Genomic DNA, 27,111 nt, shown 5'->3' on the forward strand with positions numbered 1-27,111 from the left:
AATTATTTTTTCTTAGCTTCTGTTTATGCTTCAATTGGATAAAGTGTGAAGATTTCCTGTGATATATCCATGATAATGGCCAAATACTTTGCTACGTTGTTGTCTAAAAATGTAGCAGCTTTTTGGGGCATCTTTAAAAGTCAGTTCCATCTACAGAACAAATTTAAATAATAAATTATATTAAAACCTAAAATGGGTTTGAAGGACCTGAACAAGATAAATGTTAGTTTAAAACATATTCAAGATTACAATGTTTATGAGAGACACTTAAATTGGTGGTATAATGCTGTAGGCATAAAGTTTCATTGAGGTCTGTGGGTAGAGTGTGCTGGGACAGAAAATTAAATTCTGATGATTTTTTTTTTCACTACGATTAATCATAATCTTAATTCACTAAAAACGTACTGTTTCGTAAAATTTAGTACAAATTTGTGGACATCAAACTTCAAAAAGTAAAATCAATAAGTTATTTCTATATTAGCATATCATATTGTTATAAAGGCTCTAGGTTGCAAAAGTCGATCCTAACTCTCAGCTTCTGCTCCATGCTGCTTTGTGCAACCCTTATTTATTCTCTAAATTATATTTCTTTGAGAACGCACAACGTTTAAAGGGACATAACACTCATATGCTAAATCACTTGAAACTGATGCAGTATAACTGTAAAAAGCTGACAGGAAAATATCACCTGAGCATTTTTATGTAAAAAAGGAAGATATTTTACCTTACAATCTCCTCAGCTCAGCAGAGTAAGTTCTGTGTAAAAAGTTATACTCAGCTGCTGCCCAGCTGCAGGTAAAAAATAAATAAATGAAGAAATGAACAGCAGCCAATCAGCAGCAGCAGTGCTGAGGTCATGAACTCTTTTACTGTGATCTCATGAGATTTCACGTAACTCTTTTCATAGTAAACTTCCTTAAACTGAATAGGGAATTAAGATGAGAGTGCACTCCCTTAGCTGTCCCGGGACAGACATACTGATTTGCTGCTTAGAAGTCCTTTACAATGGGATGTGGCTACTGAGGAATTTTTGAGGTAAAATATCTTTTTTTTTTTTTACATAGAGATGTTCAAGTGATTTTCCTGTCAGCTTTTTACAGCTATGCTGCATCACTTTCAAGTGTTTCAACATTTGGGTATCATGGCCCTTTAAATCTGACTTGGGATGGCATTTGGAGTATACTGTAGATTATCTTGAACAAACGTATGATTTTAGCAGCTGGTCCTGTATGGCAAAAGCTACCTGTTTCTTTAATTTATCATTATCAAGTGCTAGGAAGGAAGACAAGCATTCGACACACATGAAGATCGCTTTATGACGTACGTACTGTATGTCTGGTCAATGGGGCCACTCACCTGCAGGCATTGATGTAGTCCTTTCTGTGCTCCAGGAGAAAATCCTTTAACTTGCCAATGTTAGAGATCTAGACAGGAACAGAAGGAGCCGTATTAGCACCAATGTTTGAAAGTGACTTGAAAGTTATTTAAAAACTGCATGTTCTGTTTAGACCATGAATGTTTAATTTTAACGTTGCTGTCCCTTTAATGCATCAAATTGTTTGTAGATTTTCACCAATAGAAACATAAAAAACTTTTTTTGTATGAAGATTTATTGAAACAATAGTGTGCATAGATTTTTTTTAAACCGGAAAAAACATTTTTAACAACCAGTTTTAGAAATCTACATTTTGATTATGTTAATCTTTCAAATATGTACATTATGTAAGAACCTGAAAATCAGATCATAAAGTTTACTGACACCTAAGTTATCTACGTAGAACAAAACTCAATATTACTGATAAACCAGTTTTTACTCTGCTATTTAATACTAGTTGGGTGTCCTGATTTGCACATTGTAGATATTTTCTGACGGGCAGATATTGTACAACATGGAGAAAATTCATGATTCTACTTGAAAAGTGAAGAAATGGATTTATCAGTAACTATACAACTTCTCTCCCACTCCTGCAGAATGGTATTCAGGGTGAGCTGAAGGGTAAATACTAAAGTTTACCATAAATGACCAGTGCCTAGGTCAGCCCTGACTGCAGAAAAAAATATACAAAATGCTTCTAGAAATAAAGCAGATATAAAAGTATTTTGTGACCATAAGCAAGGGAGGCCATTTTTTTTTTGATGTATCTAAAGCTGATTCAAGAACACCATTTTAAAAAGGGCTGGGATTCCTCTCCCAAACTCCACCAATAGGCATATTTCTTCTCTTGTTTACATAGCTTTTCTGTAGCCAGTACTCTCGTCTCTTGTACTTACATTGTTATCATAGGTTGACAATGCAGCTGGAAAAGCAGCTATTTCACATAACAAAAACAGAATTTATGTAAGAACTTACCTGATAAATTTATTTCTTTCATATTAGCAAGAGTCCATGAGCTAGTGACGTATGGGATATACATTCCTACCAGGAGGGGCAAAGTTTCCCAAACCTCAAAATGCCTATAAATACACCCCTCACCACACCCACAAATCAGTTTAACGAACAGCCAAGAAGTGGGGTGATAAGAAAAAAGTGCAAAAGCATAAAAAATAAGGAATTGGAATAATTGTGCTTTATACAAAAAAATCATAACCACCACAAAAAAAGGGTGGGCCTCATGGACTCTTGCTAATATGAAAGAAATGAATTTATCAGGTAAGTTCTTACAAAAATTATGTTTTCTTTCATGCAATTAGCAAGAGTCCATGAGCTAGTGACGTATGGGATAATAAATACCCAAGATGTGGAACTTCCACGCAAGAGTCACTAGAGAGGGAGGGATAAAATAAAGACAGCCAATTCCGCTGAAAAAATAATCCACAACCCAAAATAAAGTTTTAATCTTATAAGGAAAAAAATCTGATCAACCGAAGCTTCATTCCTAAACGCCCAGGAAGTAGAAACTGACCTAGTAGAATGAGCTGTAATCCTTTGAGGCGGAGTTTTACCCGACTCGACATAAGCATGATGAATCAAAGATTTTAACCAAGATGCCAAAGAAATGACAGAGGCCTTCTGACCTTTCCTGGAACCGGAAAAGATAACAAATAGACTAGAAGTCTTTCGGAAACCTTTAGTAGCTTCAACATAATATTTCAAAGCTCTAACTACATCCAAAGAATGCAACGATCTTTCCTTAGAATTCTTAGGATTAGGACATAATGAAGGAACCACAATTTCTCTACTAATGTTGTTAGAGTTCACAACTTTAGGTAAAAATTTAAATGAAGTTCGCAACACCGCCTTATCCTGATGAAAAATCAGAAAAGGAGATTCACAAGAAAGAGCAGATAACTCTGAAACTCTTCTAGCAGAAGAGATGGCCAAAAGGAACAGGACTTTCCAAGAAAGTAATTTAATGTCCAGAGAATGCATAGATTCAAACGGAGGAGCTTGAAAAGCCCCCAGAACCAAATTCAAACTCCAAGGAGGAGAGATTGACTTAATGACAGGTTTGATACGAACCAAAGCCTGAACAAAACAATGAATATCAGGAAGATTAGCAATCTTTCTGTGAAACAACACAGAAAGAGCAGAAATTTGTCCTTTCAAAGAACTTGCAGACAAACCTTTATCCAAACCATCCTGAAGAAATTGTAAAATTCTAGGAATTCTAAAAGAATGCCAGGAAAAATGATGAGAAGAGCACCAAGAGATGTAAGTCTTCCAGACTCGATAATATATCTTCCTAGATACAGTTTTACGAGCCTGTAACATAGTATTAATTACATCAGAGAAACCTCTATGACTGAGAATCAAGCGTTCAATCTCCATACCTTCAAATTTAAGGATTTGAGATGTTGATGGAAAAAAGAACCTTGCGATAGAAGGTCTGGTCTTAACGGAAGAGTCCATGGTTGGCAAGTAGCCATCTGAACAAGATCCGCATACCAAAATCTGTGAGGCCATGCTGGAGCCACCAGCAGAACAAACGAACGCTCCTTTAGAATCTTGGAAATCACTCTTGGAAGAAGAACTAGAGGCGGAAAGATATAGGCAGGATGATACTTCCAAGGAAGAGACAATGCATCCAATGCTTCCGCCTGAGGATCCCTGGATCTGGACAGATACCTGGGAAGCTTCTTGTTTAGATGAGAAGCCATCAGATCTATTTCTGGAATTCCCCAGAATTGAACAATCTGAAGAAAAACTTCTGGGTGAAGAGACCATTCGCCCGGATGTAATGTTTGGCGACTGAGATAATCCGCTTCCCAATTGTCTATACCTGGGATGTGAACCGCAGAAATTAGACAGGAGCTGGATTCCGCCCATACAAGTATTCAAGATACTTCTTTCATAGCCAGAGGACTGTGAGTCCCTCCTTGATGATTGACATATGCCACGGTTGTGACATTGTCCGTCTGAAAACAAATGAACGACTCTCTCTTTAGAAGAGGCCACGACTGAAGAGCTCTGAAAATCGCACGGAGTTCCAAAATGTTGATTGGTAATCTCGCCTCCTGAGATTCCCAAACCCCCTGTGCTGTCAGAGACCCCCATACAGCTCCCCAACCTGTCAGACTTGCATCTGTTGAGATCACAGTCCAGGTTGGAGGAAAAAAAGAAGCCCCCTGAACTAAACGATGGTGATCTGTCCACCATGTCAGAGAGTGTCGTACATTCGGTTTTAAAGATATTAATTGAGATATCTTTGTATAATCCCTGCACCACTGGTTCAGCATACAGAGCTGAAGAGGTCGCATGTGAAAACGAGCAAAGGGGATCGCGTCCGATGCAGCAGTCATAAGACCTAGAATTTCCATGCATAAGGCTACCGAAGGGAATGATTGAGACTGAAGGTATCGACAAGCTGAAACCAATTTCAGACGTCTCTTGTCCGTTAACGACAGAGTCATGGACACTGAATCTATCTGGAAACCTAAAAAGGTTACCCTTGTCTGAGGAATCAACGAACTCTTTGGTAAATTGATCCTCCAACCATGTTCTTGAAGAAACAATACAAGTCGATTCGTATGAGATTCTGCTAAATGTGAAGATTGAGCAAGTACCAAGATATCGTCCAAATAAGGAAATACCACAATACCCTGTTCTCTGATTACATATAGTAGGGCACCGAGAACCTTTGAAAAAATACTTGCAGCTGTTGCTAGGCCAAACGGCAGAGCCACAAACTGGTAATGCTTGTCTAGAAAAGAGAATCTCAGAAACTGAAAGTGATCTGGATCAATCGGAATATGCAGATATGCATCCTGTAAATCTATTGTGGACATATAATGCCCTTGCTGAACAAAAGGCAAAATAGTCCTTATAGTTACCATTTTGAATGTTGGTATTCTTACATAACGATTCAATATCTTTAAATCCAGTACTGGTCTGAAGGAATTCTCCTTCTTTGGTACAATGAATAGATTTGAGTAGAACCCCAGACCTTGTTCCAGAACTGGAACAGGCACAATTACTCCAGCCAACTCTAGATCTGAAACACATTTCAGAAACGCTTGAGCCTTCACTGGATTTATTGGAACGCGAGAAATAAAAAATCTTCTTGCAGGAGGCCTTATCTTGAAACCTATTCTGTACCCTTGAGAAACAATGTTCTGAATCCAAAGACTGTGAATCGAATTAATCCAAATTTCTTTGAAAAATTGTAATCTGCCCCCTACCAGCTGCGCTGGAATGAGGGCTGCACCTTCATGTGGACTTGGGAGCTGACTTTGGCTTTCTAAAAGGCTTGGATTTATTCCAGACTGGAGATGGTTTCCAAACTGATACCGTTCCTGTAGGGGATGGATCAGGCTTTTGTTCCTTATTGTGACGAAAGGAACGAAAACGATTAGCAGCCCTATATTTACCTTTGGATTTTTTATCCTGTGGTAAAAAAAGTTCCTTTCCCCCCAGTAACAGTTGAAATAATAGAATCCAACTGTGAACCAAACAATTTATTACCTTGGAAAGAAAGGAAAAGAAAAGTTGACTTAGAAGACATATCAGCATTCCAAGTTTTAAGCCATAAAGCTCTTCTAGCAAAAATAGCTAAAGACATATACCTGACATCAACCCTAATGATGTCAAAGATGGCATCACAAATAAAGTTATTAGCATGTTGAAGAAGATTAACAATGCTATGAGTATTATGATCTGTTACTTGTTGTGCTAAAGCCTCCAACCAGAAAGTTGAAGCTGCAGCAACATCCGCCAAAGATATAGCAGGCCTAAGAAGATTACCTGAACATAAATAAGCTTTTCTTAGAAAGGATTCAATTTTCCTATCTAAAGGATCCTTAAAGGAAGTACTATCTGCCATAGGAATAGTAGTACGCTTAGCAAGAGTAGAGATAGCCCCATCAACCTTAGGGATTTTGTCCCAAAACTCTAATCTGTCAGATGGCACAGGATATAATTTCTTAAACCGTTTAGAAGTAGTAAATGAATTACCCAGATTATTCCATTCCCTGGAAATTACTTCAGAAATAGCATCAGGGACGGGAAAAACCTCCAGAATAACTACAGGAGGTTTAAAAACCGTATTTAAACGTTTAGATTTAGTATCAAGAGGACCAGATTCCTCTATTTCTAATGCAATTAAGACTTCTTTAAGTAAAGAACGAATAAATTCCATTTTAATAAATATGAAGATTTATCAGTGTCAATCTCTGAAACAGAATCCGCTGAACCAGACAAATCATCATCAGAAACAGAATGATGATGTTCATTTAAAAATTCATCTGGAAAATGAGAAGTTTTAAAAGACCTTTTACGTTTACTGGAAGGAGGAATAACAGACATAGCCTTCCTAATAGATTTAGAAACAAAATCTCTTATATTAACAGGAACACTGAGTATTAGATGTTGACTGAACAGCAACAAGTAATGGAACATTACTAAAGGAAATATTATCTGCATTAGAAAGTTTATCATGACATTCATCACAAACAACAGCCGGAGGGACAGTTACCACAAGTTTACAGCAAATACACTTAACTTTGGTAGATCCAGCATCAGGCAGCAATTTTCCAGAAGTAGCTTCTGATTCAGGGTCAATCTGAGACATCTTGCAATATGTAATAGAAAAAACAACATATAAAGCAAAATTTATCAAATTCCTTAAATGACAGTTTCAGGAATGGGAAAAAATGCCAATGAACAAGCTTCTAGCAACCAGAAGCAAATAAACAACTAGACTTAAATAATGTGGAGACAATAATGACGCCCATATTTTTTTGCGCCAAAAAAGATGCCCACATTATTTGGCGCCTAAATGCTTTGGCGCCAAAAATGACGCCACATCCGGTGACGCCGACTTTTTTGGCGCGAAAAACGTCAAAAACATGACGCAACTTCCGGCGACAAGTATGACCCGGAAATGACAAAGAAAATTTTTGCGGCAAAAAAGTCTGCGCCAAGAATGACGCAATAAAATTAAGCATTTTCAGCCCCGCGAGCCTAACAGCCCACAGGGAAAAAAGTCAATTTTTAAGGTAAGAAAAAATGTTTTAATTCATATGCATTATCCCAATAATGAAACTGACTGTCTGAAATAAGGAATATTGAACATCCTGAATCAAGGCAAATAAATGTTTAAACACATATATTTAGAACTTTATATAAAAGTGCCCAACCATAGCTTAGAGTGTCACAAAAAATAAGGCTTACTCACCCCAGGACACTCATCTACATGTAGTAGAAAGCCAAACCAGTACTGAAACGAGAATCAGTAGAGGTAATGGTATATATAAGAGCATATTGTCGATCTGAAAAGGGAGGTAAGAGATGAATCTCTACGACCGATAACAGAGAACCTATGAAATAGATCCCGTAGAAGGAGACCATTGAATTCAAATAGGCAATACTCTCTTCACATCCCTCTGACATTCACTGCACACTGAGAGGAAAACCGGGCTCCAGCCTGCTGCGAAGCGCATATCAACGTAGAATCTAGCACAAACTTACTTCACCACCTCCATGGGAGGCAAAGTTTGTAAAACTGATTTGTGGGTGTGGTGAGGCGTGTATTTATAGGCATTTTGAGGTTTGGGAAACTTTGCCCCTCCTGGTAGGAATGTATATCCCATACGTCACTAGCTCATGGACTCTTGCTAATTACATGAAAGAAATAAAGGTAAGAGAGTTATTTATAAACAATTGAATACTGGGAACAAATAAAGTGGAGAAAATCTGATCCTTAAAGGGATATGAAACCAAAATGTAGCCCTACATTTAGCAACCAATCAGCAAGCTCTACCCAGATACTGAGCCAAAAATGGGTCGGCTCCTAAGCTCACATTCCTGTTTTTCAAATAAAGATACTAAGAGAATGAAGAAAATTGATAATAGGAGTAAACTAGAAAGTTGCTGCTGTATCTGAGTCATGAAAGTAAAAAAACATAATTTATGCTTACCTGATAAATTCCTTTCTTCTGTTGTGTGATCAGTCCACGGGTCATCATTACTTCTGGGATATAACTCCTCCCCAACAGGAAATGCAAGAGGATTCACCCAGCAGAGCTGCATATAGCTCCTCCCCTCTACGTCAGTCCCAGTCATTCGACCAAGAATCAACGAGAAAGGAGTAACCAAGGGTGAAGTGGTGACTGGAGTATAATTTAAAAGATATTTACCTGCCTTAAAAACAGGGCGGGCCGTGGACTGATCACACAACAGAAGAAAGGAATTTATCAGGTAAGCATAAATTATGTTTTCTTCTGTTATGTGTGATCAGTCCACGGGTCATCATTACTTCTGGGATACCAATACCAAAGCAAAAGTACACGGATGACGGGAGGGATAGACAGGCTCATTATACAGAAGGAACCACTGCCTGAAGAACCTTTCTCCCAAAAATAGCCTCCGAAGAAGCAAAAGTGTCAAATTTGTAAAATTTGGAAAAAGTATGAAGCGAAGACCAAGTTGCAGCCTTGCAAATCTGTTCAACAGAGGCCTCATTCTTAAAGGCCCAAGTGGAAGCCACAGCTCTAGTGGAGTGAGCTGTAATTCTTTCAGGAGGCTGCTGTCCAGCAGTCTCATAGGCTAAACGTATTATGCTACGAAGCCAAAAAGAGAGAGAGGTAGCAGAAGCTTTTTGACCTCTCCTCTGTCCAGAATAAACGACAAACAGGGAAGAAGTTTGGCGAAAATCTTTAGTTGCCTGCAAGTAGAACTTGAGGGCACGAACTACATCCAGATTGTGTAGAAGACGTTCCTTCTTTGAAGAAGGATTTGGACACAAGGATGGAACAACAATCTCTTGATTGATGTTCCTGTTAGTGACTACCTTAGGTAAGAACCCAGGTTTAGTACGTAGAACTACCTTGTCTGAGTGAAAGATCAGATAAGGAGAATCACAATGTAGGGCTGATAACTCAGAGACTCTTCGAGCCGAGGAAATAGCCATTAAAAATAGAACTTTCCAAGATAACAATTTTATATCAATGGAATGAAGGGGTTCAAACGGAACACCCTGTAAAACGTTAAGAACTAAGTTTAAACTCCATGGCGGAGCAACAGCTTTAAACACAGGCTTGATCCTAGTTAAAGCCTGACAAAAGGCCTGGACGTCTGGATTTTCTGACAGACGCCTGTGTAACAAGATGGACAGAGCTGAAATCTGTCCCTTTAATGAACTAGCTGATAAACCCTTTTCTAAACCTTCTTGTAGAAAGGACAATATCCTAGGGATCCTAACCTTACTCCAGGAGTAACGTTTGGATTCGCACCAGTATAGGTATTTACGCCATATTTTATGGTAAATCTTTCTGGTAACAGGCTTCCTAGCCTGTATCAGGGTATCAATAACCGACTCAGAAAAACCACGTTTTGATAAAATCAAGCGTTCAATTTCCAAGCAGTCAGTTTCAGAGAAGTTAGATTTTGATGTTTGAATGGACCCTGTATCAGAAGGTCCTGTCTTAGAGGTAGAGACCAAGGCGGACAGGATGACATGTCCACTAGATCTGCATACCAAGTCCTGCGTGGCCATGCAGGCGCTATTAGAATCACTGATGCTCTCTCCTGTTTGATTTTGGCAATCAATCGAGGAAGCAGCGGGAAGGGTGGAAACACATAAGCCATCCCGAAGTTCCAAGGTGCTGTCAAAGCATCTATCAGAACCGCTCCCGGATCCCTGGATCTGGACCCGTAGTGAGGAAGTTTGGCGTTCTGGCGAGACGCCATGAGATCTATCTCTGGTTTGCCCCAACGTCGAAGTATTTGGGCAAAGACCTCCGGATGAAGTTCCCACTCTCCCGGATGAAAAGTCTGGCGACTCAAGAAATCCGCCTCCCAGTTCTCCACTCCCGGGATGTGGATTGCTGACAGGTGGCAAGAGTGAGACTCTGCCCAGCGAATTATCTTTGATACTTCCATCATTGCTAGGGAGCTTCTTGTCCCTCCCTGATGGTTGATGTAAGCTACAGTCGTGATATTGTCCGACTGAAACCTGATGAACCCCCGAGTTGTTAATTGGGGCCAAGCCAGAAGGGCATTGAGAACTGCTCTCAATTCCAGAATGTTTATTGGAAGGAGACTCTCCTCCTGATTCCATAATCCCTGAGCCTTCAGAGAATTCCAGACAGCGCCCCAACCTAGTAGGCTGGCGTCTGTTGTTACAATTGTCCAGTCTGGCCTGCTGAATGGCATCCCCCTGGACAGGTGTGGCCGATAAAGCCACCATAGAAGAGAATTTCTGGTCTCTTGATTCAGATTCAGAGTAGGGGACAAATCTGAGTAATCCCCATTCCACTGACTTAGCATGCACAATTGCAGCGGTCTGAGGTGTAGGCGTGCAAAAGGTACTATGTCCATTGCCGCTACCATTAAGCCGATCACCTCCATGCATTGAGCTACTGACGGGTGTTGAATGGAATGAAGGACACGGCATGCATCTTGAAGCTTTGTTAACCTGTCTTCTGTCAGGTAAATCTTCATTTCTACAGAATCTATAAGAGTCCCCAAGAATGGAACTCTTGTGAGAGGAAAAAGAGAACTCTTCTTTTCGTTCACTTTCCATCCATGCGACCTTAGAAATGCCAGAACTAACTCTGTATGAGACTTGGCAGTTTGAAAGCTTGAAGCTTGTATTAGAATGTCGTCTAGGTACGGAGCTACCGAAATCCCTCGCGGTCTTAGTACCGCCAGAAGGGCACCCAGAACCTTTGTGAAGATTCTTGGGGCCGTAGCCAATCCGAATGGAAGAGCTACAAACTGGTAGTGCCTGTCTAGGAAGGCAAACCGTAGATACCGGTGATGATCTTTGTGAATCGGTATGTGAAGGTAAGCATCTTTTAAATCCACTGTGGTCATGTACTGACCCTTTTGGATCATGGGTAAGATTGTCCGAATAGTTTCCATTTTGAACGATGGAACTCTTAGGAATTTGTTTAGAATCTTTAAATCTAAGATTGGCCTGAAAGTTCCCTCTTTTTTGGGAACCACAAACAGGTTTGAGTAGAACCCTTGTCCTTGTTCCGACCGCGGAACCGGATGGATCACTCCCATTAATAACAGATCTTGTACACAGCGTAGAAACGCTTCTTTCTTTATCTGGTTTGTTGACAACCTTGACAGATGAAATCTCCCTCTTGGGGGAGATAATTTGAAGTCTAGAAGGTATCCCTGAGATATGATCTCTAGCGCCCAGGGATCCTGAACATCTCTTGCCCAGGCCTGGGCGAAGAGAGAAAGTCTGCCCCCCACTAGATCCGGTCCCGGATCGGGGGCTCTCGGTTCATGCTGTCTTTGGGGCGGCAGCAGGTTTCCTGGCCTGTTTGCCCTTGTTCCAGGACTGGTTAGGCTTCCAGCCTTGCCTGTAACGAGCAACAGCTCCTTCCTGTTTTGGTGCAGTGGAGGTTGATGCTGCTCCTGTTTTGAAATTCCGAAAGGGACGAAAATTAGACTGTCTAGCCTTAGCTTTGGCTTTGTCTTGAGGTAGGGCGTGGCCCTTACCTCCTGTAATGTCAGCGATAATTTCTTTCAAACCGGGCCCAAATAAAGACTGCCCCTTGAAAGGTATATTAAGTAATTTGGACTTAGAAGTAACATCAGCTGACCAGGATTTTAGCCACAGCGCCCTACGTGCCTGTATGGCGAATCCTGAGTTCTTAGCCGTAAGTTTGGTTAAATGTACTACGGCCTCCGAAATGAATGAATTAGCTAGTTTAAGGACTCTAAGCCTGTCCATAATGTCGTCTAGCGTAGATGAACTAAGGTTCTCTTCCAGAGACTCAATCCAAAATGCTGCCGCAGCCGTAATCGGCGCGATACATGCAAGGGGTTGCAATATAAAACCTTGTTGAACAAACATTTTCTTAAGGTAACCCTCTAATTTTTTATCCATTGGATCTGAGAAAGCACAGCTATCCTCCACCGGGATAGTGGTACGCTTAGCTAAAGTAGAAACTGCTCCCTCCACCTTAGGGACCGTTTGCCATAAGTCCCGAGTGGTGGCGTCTATTGGAAACATCTTTCTAAATATTGGAGGGGGTGAGAACGGCACACCGGGTCTATCCCACTCCTTAGTAACAATTTCAGTTAATCTCTTAGGTATAGGAAAAACGTCAGTACTCGCCGGTACCGCAAAGTATTTATCCAACCTGCACAGTTTCTCTGGTATTGCAACGGTGTTACAATCATTGAGAGCTGCTAAGACCTCCCCTAGTAATACACGGAGGTTCTCCAATTTAAATTTAAAATTTGAAATATCTGAATCCAATCTGTTTGGATCAGAACCGTCACCCACAGAATGAAGCTCTCCGTCCTCATGCTCTGCAAGCTGTGACGCAGTATCAGACATGGCCCTAGTATTGTCAGCGCACTCTGTTCTCACCCCAGAGTGATCACGCTTGCCTCTTAGTTCTGGTAATTTAGACAAAACTTCAGTCATAACAGTAGCCATATCATGTAATGTTATCTGTAATGGCCGCCCAGATGTATTAGGCGCCAAAATATCACGCACCTCCCGGGCGGGAGATGCAGGTACTGCCGCGTGAGGCGAGTTAGTCGGCATAACTCTCCCCTCGCAGTTTGGTGAAATTTGTTCACATTGTACAGATTGACTTTTATTTAAAGTAGCATCAATACAGTTAGTACATAAATTTCTATTGGGCTCCACCTTGGCATTGGAACAAATGACACAGATATCTTCCTCTGAGTCAGACATGTTTAACACACTAGCAATAACTAGCAACCTGGTTATAATCTTTTTTAGCAAAAACGTACTGTGCCTCAAAGAGGTACTAAACGATTAAATGACAGTTGAGATAATGAACTGAAAAACAGTTATAGCATCAAACTTTAAAACAACACAACTTTTAGCAAAGGTTTGTTCCCATTAGTAAAATAACAATAATTAAATTTGACATAAAAATTACAGAGCAACGTTTTTATTCACAGTCAATATGAAATTCTCACAGCTCTGCTGAGAGAATATACCTCCCTCCAAAGAAGTTTGAAGACCCCCTGAGATCTGTCAGAGATGAACCGGATCATGCAGGAAATATAAGAGTAGCTGACTGGAAATTTTTGATGCGTAGCAAAGAGCGCCAAAAACGGCCCCTCCCTCTCATACACAGCAGTGAAGAGAAACGAAACTGTCACAATTAAAACCAAACAACTGCCAAGTGGAAATTAATGCCCAAATATTTATTCACTCAGTACCTCAGCAATGTAAACGATTCTACATTCCAGCAAAAACGTTTAACATGATAAATACTTATTAAAAGGATTAGAGACCTTTAACAGAGTAGTTCCGGTGAAATACCATCCCCAGAATACTGAAGTGTATACATACATGTCATTATAACGGTATGGCAGGATTTTCTCATCAATTCCATTCAGAAAATAAAAACTGCTACATACCTCAATGCAGATTCAACTGCCCGCTGTCCCCTGATCTGAAGCTTTTACCTCCCTCAGATGGCCGAGAACAGCAATATGATCTTAACGACTCCGGTTAAAATCATAGTAAAAAAACTCTGGTAGATTCTTCTTCAAACTCTGCCAGAGAAGTAATAACACGCTCCGGTGCTATTGTAAAATAACAAACTTTTGATTGAAGTCATAAAAACTAAGTATAATCACCATAGTCCTCTCACACATCCTATCTAGTCGTTGGGTGCAAGAGAATGACTGGGACTGACGTAGAGGGGAGGAGCTATATGCAGCTCTGCTGGGTGAATCCTCTTGCATTTCCTGTTGGGGAGGAGTTATATCCCAGAAGTAATGATGACCCGTGGACTGATCACACATAACAGAAGAAATAAGTTTCATATTCCTTTTATCATAAGAACTATAGGAATTATAAATCAATTTCAACAGTTTCCCTTGCAAGCACATAGAATAAATGGTTTTCCAAATCTTATGATAAATATGCCTGGTGACAGGTTTCCCATCCTGAATTAAGGTATCAATAAAGTGTTCAATGGTTTGGCCGTTAAATTTAGAGTTTTGATATCCTGATGGAAGGCCCTCGAGAAAGAAGATCCTTTTTGAGAGGAAGCTTCCAAGGTGGGCATAACGACATTCAAATTAGATTTGCAAATCAAATCTTGAGCGCGTGCAATTTCTGACCGAGGATTGGATTCTGATTTGCTGATCATTTGAAGAAGAAGGCAGCTACGTAACGGTGGGGGGAGTTCGGCTGCCAATATTTACCCGGTATTAGAGAAGTTAGCGACAGTGATTAGTACAGAAGCAAGGCGGCAAGGCAGAAGGGGTATAGTGGAGGCGGATCTTCGATTTTTATTTTTCAATTTCAAATAATGTTAACGGAAGTGTTGACTGTCCCTTTAAAGAAAACTAAATTGTTATTATTACGGTAATGGTTATTTTTCTTTAGGTAAATAAAACTATTTGAATTGTTATTTTTAAAGTCAATGTAAACTTAAGACTAGTGCCCCACGGCATTGGATAGACTTTTAAAAATTAGCAAGCGTTTAATTCATAAAAATTTTTATATCTATATATTTTGTCAAATTTTTACCTTTTTACCGCTGTGACGATAAGCGCAGCTCTCCCGCCCGCCATTTTATCTACTTGATTGACAGATGACGATTCTTAAAAGAACTAATCCTTGTTTCTCCCCAGGCCGTAACGTTTATACAAAGGGGCTGAACGTCCCGGTGGGGAAAAAAGGATTAGTTCTTTTAAGAATCGTCACCTGTCAATAAAGTAGACAATATGGTGGGAGGGAGAGCTGCGCTTATCGTTGCAGCAGTAAAAAAGATAAAAAAAATTGACAAACTACATACATAGAAAACATTTGATCAATTAAACCCTGGCTAATTTTTAAAAGTCTATCCAATGCTGTGGGGCACTAGTCTTAAGTTTACATTCACTTTAAAGGTAATCATTATTTTTCTCCTTTCAGTAAAGCTGAAAAGATGATCAAATATGAATGATTAATAAATTAAACTAGAGATAGTTCACCTTCCAATAATTTCATTTAGTTCAATGATCTATCTATGCATAACTAATGATATATAAACAGGGTGGAAAAATAACACTATGGTTTACAAGGCAGGGGAGAAAAGAAGAGTTAATAATCCATTCAATGTAAAATATAAGAGATAAAACACATTTTATTCATCCACTGCAATTTCTTTATTTGTCTGGAATTGGTGGAAATTTCCAGCCGTTCATGAATGCGTGTGAATAGGTTTTTATACTAATAGCAGTTAAGAATCTGACCACATGGGGGCACCAAATCCTTACATTACATGGTTTGGAACACATCCCATTTTTACATTGAGCTTTGTATGCAGTTTTCTAGAGAAAAAAACTTCAGTTGCCTCATTTTCAAGAAAAAAACTCACCATATTAAATTTGCAGAACCTGAAACTTTAAGAAACTACAAGGTAGAAAACACTTTAAAATTGTTTATATAGGACAACAGATTTCAATGGATTGCCATGAAAAACCAAAACGACTAAAGGCATAAAAGATGCTTTACATTTTGTGCTGCAATAAAGCAAACAATTCTTCCTCTGGCTTAAATGTGAGCTCTAGTTGTGCAAAGCACTAGTTCATTGATGACTAATTTAGGATAGAGAAATAAAACAATGGAGAAAAATAAAACAAAGAAAAGTTATTTTTGATGGTTCCAAACTGTGGACCAGCTTACAAGTGGAGCGCAAACGTTTGTGCACAAGCGATAAAGGGTTTATCGTGGGTGTTTGTACTCGTCTGGCTTATCGCTGGAATTATAAGTTGAAAGTTAAAGCGATTACTTGAGCTAGAATGATTACCGCAACTTCAGAACTCGGGTTAACTGCTTCATGAAACATAAAAATTGCACAAAACACATCAAACCTACATTACAAAGTACAGTTACACTCATAATAGCACCATCTAAAAACATTAAAATGACAAAACATGGATATGTATGTATGTATTTATGTGTGTATATATATATATGTTGTGTACATATGTATTTCTGTATTTATATGTGCATATATGTATTTAAAGACAGATATACACATGCAAACACACAAATACATATGTACACACACACACACACACACACACACACACACACACATATATATATATATATATATATATATATAAATGCGCCCTTTGCCGTATATTCATATTTAATAAAGTGTTAAAGCTTATATTTACTGTAAAAATTGACATTCCAATGTTCTGCACATAGCACAATATGTTATATGCATTTATTAATAGATATTCCTATATCTATCTGTATATATCTATACCTTGAGTGGGAGCATTAAAGTGAATGTCAACTTTCATGATAAAGTGCCTGGTTAAAAAAAAAAAAAAAAAAACACTTTTAAAAACAGGGGCACTTTTATTTATGAAAGTTTACATTGCACCGAATTTTACAAATACTTACCTCCTTGTCCTGAAACGCCGGATCGCTGATCCCCCCACCTGCTTCTTCCAGCTATACTTACACAGCAATGACGAAACCGGTTTCCTCCAATCACGGCATGGCCTCACCAGATGGACGCTCCTGGGGGGGAAGCCGTAATTGGAGGAAGCCGGTTTCGTCATTGCTGACGAAGTACAGAGGACCTGCAGGCTGGGGATCGGCGATCTGGCGTTTCAAGAGAAGAAGGTATTTGTAAAATCTGCTGCAATGTAAACTTTCATGAATAAAAGTACCCCTGTTTTTATTAGATTTTTTTAAAAACGGGCACTTTATCATGAAAGTTAACATTCACTTTAAAAAGCGCTCCCCATGTAATCTGGCACTGTATCTTTTAGAGCCTTACTAAATGGTACTACAATATTTAAATGCAAAAAGTGTGAAGCCATTAACTTCTGATCAGCTTGAATCTGAGAAGAAAATAAATAAACATCCAAATGCAAAACCAGAGATGGGCATCAAATGAAAACGGATTTGAAGTTAGTTACATTACTTTAACTCCAATTCATTTTAAAATGACACTGAGCTTATTCACAATTAGTTTTTGTTCCATTTATATTGCTTCTTAATTCTATTTGACAGTAACATATCTGTGCCACAGAAAAGGTGCATATAAGCCAGACAAACTGTACATTCCTAGAGAGTCAGGGATGGATATATTGAGATATTTAACCACCAAACACTAGCCTCTAGGGATGCCGTTTAGAAGCTGTGGTATTCCAGATCTAAATAGTTGTAAACAGTCCTATTAGAGAGCTAGGCAAATATACTAAACAACAAAACTAAACATGTATAACCATAAGCCTATTATTGTTTGACCATAACACAGAAATCTAAAATACAATCATGTTGTGCACAAGCGCTAATCAAAAGCAAACAATACTGTGCACATTTATGCATAAGCTATGATTATTGCCATATAATTGTTGGTCCAGTTTCCAGTATTGAAAGATTTGCATTATTCCATATAAAAACATTATTTGAGTGCTTATACATCATGGTGCTGCTATGCACAGAAACTTTTTTCTTTTTAAATCAGCATGGCAAAAGCAAGTCCCTCTCTGACAATAATCCCTCCGACATGCCAACATGCTACTCTTTCATATAGTTATTTCTGAGTACAATGATTTTAATTTTACCTTCTTATGCAGAATAAAAAGGTACAATAAGCCACTAAAGCAAACATTATTCTGCTTAACATGTCCGTCTCTGACCCCCAAAAAACATGTTTCAGAGTCATTTTGTTAACTTGAGCCTTAACTGAATTTCCCCAGTCATAGAAGTGGCAGCAATTATAAAAAAAAAGCGGAGGAAGTGATAATTGCAGTGTGTTTTCTTGGTCAATTAGACTGTACTTTCTCTGTTACTTTACAAAAGAAAATCCCCTGTATCACAGTGACAACTGTCTCGTTTCCCAATGATTTGTCTCTGGGGACCTACACTATGGGTTCAGATTTCCCAGACAAAAGCTAGGCTTCTTAAAGCAGAGCTGCACAGAGCAATTGATCCCGTAACCTAAAACTCTGAAGGGAGAGCAACATCTAAACAATAGGATAAGGGTGGCCATGTGCACAGAGGTGCAGTTTAAACTCAGGAGACAGTCAGCCTGGCTAGTTGTAATCTCATCATCAAGCCTGTTACCTCGCAAGGTCTCTGTTTTGTGTCACTAAAAGAGCTAGCGCAGAGGAAAAATAAAACAAGATTACAAGCATTGTTACACACTGTAAAGCCTTCACTAAAGTACAGTACAGAGCTTGTATTGCTGCAGACAGAGCCCCAGATAACATCAACAGCACAATTACATCTGTAACCTGCTCTACATGACATTCTTCAGATGGGAAACAGTGTTATAGAATTCCAAATGGAAAACATACATATATATATATATAGTGTGTGTGTGTATCTGTGTGTAAAAATCTGTCTGTATATTTAAATGTGTCAGTTTATGTGTATATATATATATATATATATATATATATATATATATATATATATATATATATAGAGAGAGAGAGAGAGAGAGAGAGAGAGAGAGAGAGTGTGTGTGTGTATCTGTGTGTAAAAATCTGTCTGTATATTTAAATGTGTCAGTTTATGTGTATATATATATATATATAGTGTGTGTGTGTATCTGTGTGTAAAAATCTGTCTGTATATTTAAATGTGTCAGTTTATGTGTATATATATATATATATATATATATATATATATATAGAGAGAGAGAGAGAGAGAGAGTGTGTGTGTGTATCTGTGTGTAAAAATCTGTCTGTATATTTAAATGTGTCAGTTTATGTGTATATATATATATATATATATATATATATATATATATATATATATATATATATATATATATATATATATATATATATATAGTGTGTGTGTGTATCTGTGTGTAAAAATCTGTCTGTATATTTAAATGTGTCAGTTTATGTTTACGTATATATATATATATATACATACACACATATACACACACACACACAGTGGATATAAAAAGTCTACACACCCCTGTTAAAATGTCAGGTTTCTGTGATGTAAAAAAATGAGACAAAGATAAATCATTTCAGAACTTTTTCCACCTTTAATGTGACCTATAAACTGTACAACTTAATTGATTGGTGGAGGAAAGTAAACAAAAAAAACTAAAATAATATGGTTGCATAAGTGTATATAACTGGGGATGTAGCCATGTTCAGAATTAAGCAATCACATTCAAAACCATGTTAAATAAGAGTCATCACACACCTTCCATAATTTAAAGTGCCTCTGATTAACCCTGAATAAAGTTCATCTGTTCTAGTAGGTCTTTCCTGATATTTTCTTAGTCGCGTCCTACACAAAAGTCATGGTCTGCAGAGAGCTTCTAAAGAATCAGAGGGATCTCATTGTTAAAAGGTATCAATCAGGAGAAGGGTACAAAAGAATTTCCAAGGCATTAGATATACCATGGAACACAGTGAAGACAGTCATCATCAAGTGGAGAACATATGGCACAACAATGACATTACCAAGAACTGGATGTCCCTCCAAAATTGATGAATAGACGAGAAGAAAACTGGTCTGGGAGGCTACCAAGAGGCCTACAGCAACATTAAAGGAGCTGCAGGAATATCTGGCAAGTACTGGCAGTGTAGTACATGTGACAATCTCCCGTATTCTTCATATGTTTGGGCTTTGGGGTAGACGGCAAGACGGAAGCCTTTTCTTACAAAGAAAAACATCCAAGCCCATCTAAATTTAGCAAAAACACATCTGAAGTCTCCCAAAAGCATGTGAGAAAAGGTGTAATGGTCTGATGAAACCAAGGTTGAACTTTTTGGCAATAATTCCAAAAGATATGTTTGGCGCAAAAACAACAGTGCATATCACCAAAAGAACACCATACCCACAGTGAAGCATGGTGGTGGTAGCATCATGCTTTGGGTCTGTTTTTCTTCAGCTGGAACCCCACTGGGGCCTTAGTCAAGGTAGAGGGAATTATGAACAGTTCCAAATACCAGTAAGTATTGGAACAAAAGCTACAGGCTTCTGCTAGAAAGCTGAACATGAAGAGGAACTTCATCTTTCAGCATGACAACGACCCAAAGTATACATCCAAATCAACAAAGGAATGGCTTCACCAGAAGAAGATTAAAGTTTTGGAATGGTCCAGCCAAAGCCCAGACCTGAATCCAATCGAAAATCTGTGGGGTGATCTGAAGAGGGCTGTGCACAGGAGATGCCATTGCAATCTGACAGATTTGGAGTGTTTTTGCAAAGAAGAGTGGGCAAATCTTGCCAAGTCAAGATGTGCCATGCTGATAGACTCATACCCAAAAAGACTGAGTGCTGTAATAAAATAAAAAGGTGCTCCAACAAAGTATTAGTTTAAGGGTGTGCACACTTATGCAACCATATTATTTTAGTTTTTTATTTTTACTTCCCTTCACCTAAAAGATTTCAGTTTGTTTTTCAATTGAGTTGCATAGTTTATAGGTCACACTAAAGGTGGGAAAAGTTCTGAAATGATTTATCTTTGTCTCATTTTTTTACATCACAGAAACCTGCCATTTTAACAGGGGTGTGTAGACTTTTATATCCACTGTACAGGGAGTGCAGAATTATTAGGCAAGTTGTATTTTTGAGGATTAATTTTATTATTGAACAACAACCATGTTCTCAATGAACCCAAAAAACTCATTAATATCAAAGCTGAATAGTTTTGGAAGTAGTTTTTAGTTTGTTTTTAGTTATAGCTATTTTAGGGGGATATCTGTGTGTGCAGGTGACTATTACTGTGCATAATTATTAGGCAACTTAACAAAAAACAAATATATACCCATTTCAATTTTTTTTTTTTTACCAGTGAAACCAATATAACATCTCAACATTCACAAATATACATTTCTGACATTCAAAAACAAAACAAAAACAAATCAGTGACCAATATAGCCACCTTTCTTTGCAAGGACACTCAAAAGCCTGCCATCCATGGATTCTGTCAGTGTTTTGATCTGTTCACCATCAACATTGCGTGCAGCAGCAACCACAGCCTCCCAGACACTGTTCAGAGAGGTGTACTGTTTTCCCTCCTTGTAAATCTCACATTTGATGATGGACCACAGGTTCTCAATGGGGTTCAGATCAGGTGAACAAGGAGGCCATGTCATTAGATTTTCTTCTTTTATACCCTTTCTTGCCAGCCACGCTGTGGAGTACTTGGACACGTGTGATGGAGCATTGTCCTGCATGAAAATCATGTTTTTCTTGAAGGATGCAGACTTCTTCCCGTACCACTGCTTGAAGAAGGTGTCTTCCAGAAACTGGCAGTAGGACTGGGAGTTGAGCTTGACTCCATCCTCAACCCGAAAAGGCCCCACAAGCTCATGTTTGATGATACAAGCCCAAACCAGTACTCCACCTCCACCTTGCTGGCGTCTGAGTCGGACTGGAGCGCTCTGCCCTTTACCAATACAGCCACGGGCCCATCCATCTGGCCCATCAAGACTCACTCTCATTTCATTAGTCCATAAAACCTTAGAAAAATCAGTCTTGAGATATTTCTTGGCCCAGTCTTGACGTTTCAGCTTGTGTGTCTTGTTCAGTGGTGGTCGTCTTTCAGCCTTTCTTACCTTGGCCATGTCTCTGAGTATTGCACACCTTGTGCTTTTGGGCACTCCAGTGATGTTACAGCTCTGAAATATGGCCAAACTGGTGGCAAGTGGCATCTTGGCAGCTGCACGCTTGACTTTTCTCAGTTCATGGGCAGTTATTTTGCGCCTTGGTTTTTCCACACGCTTCTTGCGACCCTGTTGACTATTTTGAATGAAACGCTTGATTGTTCGATGATCACGCTTCAGAAGCTTTGCAATTTTAAGAATGCTGCATCCCTCTGCAAGATATCTCACTATTTTTGACTTTTCTGAGCCTGTCAAGTCCTTCTTTTGACCCATTTTGCCAAAGGAAAGGAAGTTGCCTAATAATTATGCACACCTGATATAGGGTGTTGATGTCATTAGACCACACCCCTTCTCATTACAGAGATGCACATCACCTAATATGCTTAATTGGTAGTAGGCTTTCGAGCCTATACAGCTTGGAGTAAGACAACATGCATAAAGAGGATGATGTGGTCAAAATACTAATTTGCCTAATAATTCTGCACTCCCTGTATATGTATATATATATATATATATATATATATATATATATATATATATATATATATATATATATATATGTGTGTGTGTGTGTGTGTGTGTGTGTATTTATAGGTATGTGTGCATATGTATAGATTTATGTGTGAGTGAGTGTGTGTATTTATATGTATAGATTTGTGTGTGTGTGTGTATTTATATGAAGGTGTGTTTGTGTGTATATGTATAGATTTATATGTGAGTGAGTGTGTATTTATATGTATAGATTTGTGTGTGTGTGTGTATGTGTGTGTGTATATATATATATTATTAATAATAATAATAATATTTATTTTTTATAGCGTCGCCAAATTCCGTAGCGCTGGGTACAATGATAAGGGTATACAATGACAAAGATTTTTGATAAAATACAAAACAAATCTAGTACAGGAGGAAGAGGGCCCTGCTCCGGAGAGCTCACAGTCTACAGGTTTAGGGTGCAGAGACATAAGGTTGGGGTAGCTTGTTACATTGGCTGTAGTTTACTGTATATATGTGTGTGTGTGTGTGTGTATGTATATTTATATAAATGTGTAAGTTTATGTGTGTGTGTGTAGATTCATATATGTGTGTATGTGTGTTACCACACACATATAAAAATATACATACACACACTCACATATAAATCTACACACACACACACACACGAATATATACATACAAACAAACTCACACATGCATATAAATATACATATACAAGCACACACACACACATATATATATTCCTGTGTGTGTGTGTGTGTGTGTGTGTGTGTATGTATGTATGTATGTATGTATGTATGCATGCATATATATGTGTGTGTCTGAATGTATATATTTGTGGTAGTAAGTGTAAAATAAGAGAGAGGAGGGGAGAGAGAGAGACTCGTATATACATGTTTATACATTTTCGTCACATTAAACTCCCTCCTTGATCCACTGCAATCTACCCAACAATCCACAGAAACAGCAATCATTAAGGTCACTAATGACCTAATTGCAGCAAAATCAAAAAGCCATTCGACCGAAGGCTAGGAAGAAAAAGGAGAAACTATAGGGTGCAGAGGTGACTGAAGTTTTTTAAATAAAAACATACTACCTGTCTTAATTAGACAGGGCGGGCCGTGGACTCGATACATCGCAAGAGAAAGAAATTTATCAGGTAATCATAAATTCTGTTTTCTCTTGCAAGATGTATCGAGTCTACGGATTCATCCAATACTTGTGGGATACCAATACCAAAGCTTTAGGATACGGATGAAGGGAGGGAAAAGACAGGTACCTAAACTGAAGGCACCACTGCATGTAGAACCTTTCTCCCAAAAATAGCCTCCGAAGAAGCAAAAGTATCAAATTTGGAAAATTTGGAAAAAGTATGAAGCGAAGACCAAGTCCCCGCCTTACAAATCTGTTCAACAGAAGCCTCATTTTTAAAAGCCCATGTGGAAGCCACTGCTCTAGTAGAATGAGCAGTAATCCTTTCAGGAGGCTGCTGGCCAGCAGTCTCATAAGCCAAACGGATGATGCTTTTCAGCCAAAAAGAAAGAGGTAGCCGTAGCCTTTTGACCTCTCCGCTTACCAGAATAGACAACAAACAACTAAGATGTTTGACGAAAATCTTTAGTTGCTTGTAAGTAGAACTTTAAAGCACGAACTACATCAAGATTGTGCAAAAGACGTTCCTTCTTGGAAGAAGGATTAGGACACAGAGAAGGAACAACAATTTCCTGATTGATATATCTATTAGAAACAACCTTAGGAATGAATCCAGGTTTGGTACGCAAAACCATCTTATCAGCATGGAAAACAAGATAAGGTGAGTCACACTGTAAAGCAGATAACTCAGAAACTCTTTGAGCCGAAGAGATAGCTACTAAAAACAGAACTTTCCAAGATAGAAGCTTAATATCTATGTAATGCATAGGTTCAAACGGAACCCCTTGAAGAACTTTAAGAACTAAGTTTAAGCTACATGGCGGAGCAACAGGTTTGAATAAAGGCTTGATCCTGAATAAAGCCTGACTAAACGCCTGAACATCTGGGACATCTGCCAGACGTTTGTGTAAAAGAATAGACAAAGCAGGTATCTGTCCTTTTAAGGAACTAGCTGATAATCCCTTCTCCAATCCTTCGTGGAGAAAAGACAATATCCTAGGAATCCTAATCTTTGGATTCACACCAATAAAGATATTTTCGCCATATCTTATGATAGATTTTCCTGGTGACAGGCTTTCTAGCCTGAATCAGGGTATCAATGACCGACTCAGAAAAACCACGCTTTGATAAAATCAGGCGTTCAATCTCCAAGCAGTCAGACGCAGAGAAATTAGATTTGGATGCTTGAATGGACCCTGGATTAGAAGGTCCTGCCTCATCGGCAGAGTCCACGGTGAAACAGATGACATGTCCACCAGATCTGCATACCAAGTCCTGCGTGGCCACGCAAGTGCTATCAAAATCACCAAAGCTCTCTCCTGCTTGATTCTGGCAACCAGACGTGGAAGGAGAGGAAATGGTGGAAATACATAGGCCAGGTTGAAGGACCAGGGCACTGCTAGAGCATCTATCAGTACTGCCTGGGGATCCTGGGACCTGGACCCGTAACAAGGAAGCTTGGCGTTCTGACGAGACGCAATCAGATCTAATTCTGGTGTGCCCCATAGCCGAGTTAGCTTGGCAAATACTTCTGGATGGAGCTCCCACTCCCCCGGATGAAAAATCTGGCGACTTAGGAAATCCGCCTCCAAGTTCTCTACCCCTGGGATATGGATTGCTGAAAGATGGCAAGAGTGAGTCTCCGCCCATTGGATTATTTTGGTCACTTCCATCATCGCTAGAGAACTCCGTGTTCCTCCTTGATGATTGATATAAGCTACAGTCGTGATGTTGTCCGACTGAAATCTGATGAACTTGGCCGCAGTCAGCTGAGGCCACGCCTGAAGAGAATTGAATATCGCTCTCAGTTCTAGAATGTTTATCAGGAGGAGAGCTTCCTCCTGAGACCATAAGCCCTGAGCTTTCAGGGAGTTCCAGACTGCACCCCAGCCCAGTAGGCTAGCATCTGTCGTTACTATGAGCCACTCTGGCCTGCGGAAACACATTCCCTGAGACAGGTGGTCCTGAGACAACCACCAGAGAAGAGAATCTCTGGTCTCCTGATCCAGATGTATGAGGAGATGAATCTGCATAATCCCCATTCCACTGTTCGAGCATGCATAGTTGCAGTGGTCTGAGGTGTAGGTGGGCAAAAGGAACTATGTCCATTGCCGCTACCATAAGTCCGATTACCTCCATACACTGAGCCACTGACGGCTGAGGAATGGAATGAAGAGCTCGGCAGGTGGTTATGAGTTTTGATTTCCTTACCTCCGTCAGAAATATTTTCATTTCTACTGAGTCTATCAGAGTCCCTAGGAAGGAAACTTTTGTGAGAGGGAAGAGAGAACTCTTTTTTATGTTCACCTTCCACCCATGAGATCTCAGAAAAGCCAACACGATGTCCGTGTGGGACTTGACTAGCTGGAAAGTTGACGCTTGAATTAGGATGTCATCTAGATAAGGCACCACTGCTATGCCCCGTGGTCTTAGAACCGCCAAAAGGGACCCTAGCACCTTCGTGAAAATTCTGGGAGCCGTGGCCAACCCAAAGGGAAGGGCCACAAACTGGTAATGCCTGTCCAGAAAGGCGAAGCTGAGGAATTGATGATGATCTCTGTGAATAGGGATGTGCAGATATGCATCCTTTAAGTCCACGGTGGTCATATATTGACCCTCCTGGATCAGAGGCAGAATGGTCCGAATGGTCTCCATCTTGAACGATGGTACCCTGAGGAATTTGTTTAGAATTTTGAGATCCAAGATTGGTCTAAAAGTTCCTTCTTTTTTGGGAACCACAAACAGGTTTGAGTAAAACCCTAGCCCTTGTTCCGCTTTTGGAACTGGGCGAATCACTCCCTTGGTATGCAGGTCTTCTACAATGCGTAAGAATGCCTCTCTCTTTGTCTGGTTTGCAGACAATTGAGAAATGTGAAATCTCCCCCTTGGAGGGGAGTCTTTGAAGTCCAGAAGATAACTCTGGGTAACAATTTCTAAAACCCAGGAATCGTGAACATCTCTTGCCCAAGCGTGGTCTAAGAGAGAGAGTCTGCCCCCAACTAGATCCGGTCCCGGATCGGGGGTTACCCCTTCATGCTGTCTTGGAGGCAGCTGCAGGCTTCTTGGCCTGTTTACCCTTGTTCCAAGCCTGGTTAGGTCTCCAGACTGACTTGGATTGGGCAAAATCCCCGTCTTGCTTCGCAGCCGGGGAAGAGGAAGAGGGACCACCCTTGAAGTTCCAAAAGGAACGAAAACTATTTTGTTTGGTCCTCATTTTATTTGTTTTATCCTGAGGGAGGGCATGGCCTTTCCCTCCAGTGATGTCTGAAATAATCTCTTTCAGTTCAGGCCCGAATAGGGTCTTTCCTTTGAAAGGGAAGTTCAAAAGTTTAGATTTTGATGACACATCAGCAGACCAGCGCGCCAAAATGGCAAAACCTGAATTCTTTGCCGCTAATTTAGCCAGTTGAAAAGGGGCATCTGTAATGAAAAAGAATTAGCCAATTTAAGGGCCTTAA

The 27,111-nt window shown here is 39.4% G+C and overlaps 1 protein-coding gene across 1 annotated transcript in view; it reads right to left on the reverse strand.

Moving 5' to 3' along the window:
• Positions 1-27,111, reverse strand: part of STX18 (syntaxin 18) — a 523,329-nt gene that overhangs the window by 227,742 nt on the left and 268,476 nt on the right. Inside the window, exon 2 of the mRNA XM_053704146.1 lies at positions 1,357-1,424. Within this exon, the coding sequence (XP_053560121.1) occupies positions 1,357-1,424 (68 nt within the window). The remainder of the gene's footprint in view (positions 1-1,356; positions 1,425-27,111) is intronic.

The sequence above is a fragment of the Bombina bombina genome, chromosome 2 (genome assembly GCF_027579735.1).
Source record: "Bombina bombina isolate aBomBom1 chromosome 2, aBomBom1.pri, whole genome shotgun sequence".
Classification (NCBI taxonomy): Eukaryota; Metazoa; Chordata; class Amphibia; order Anura; family Bombinatoridae; genus Bombina; species Bombina bombina.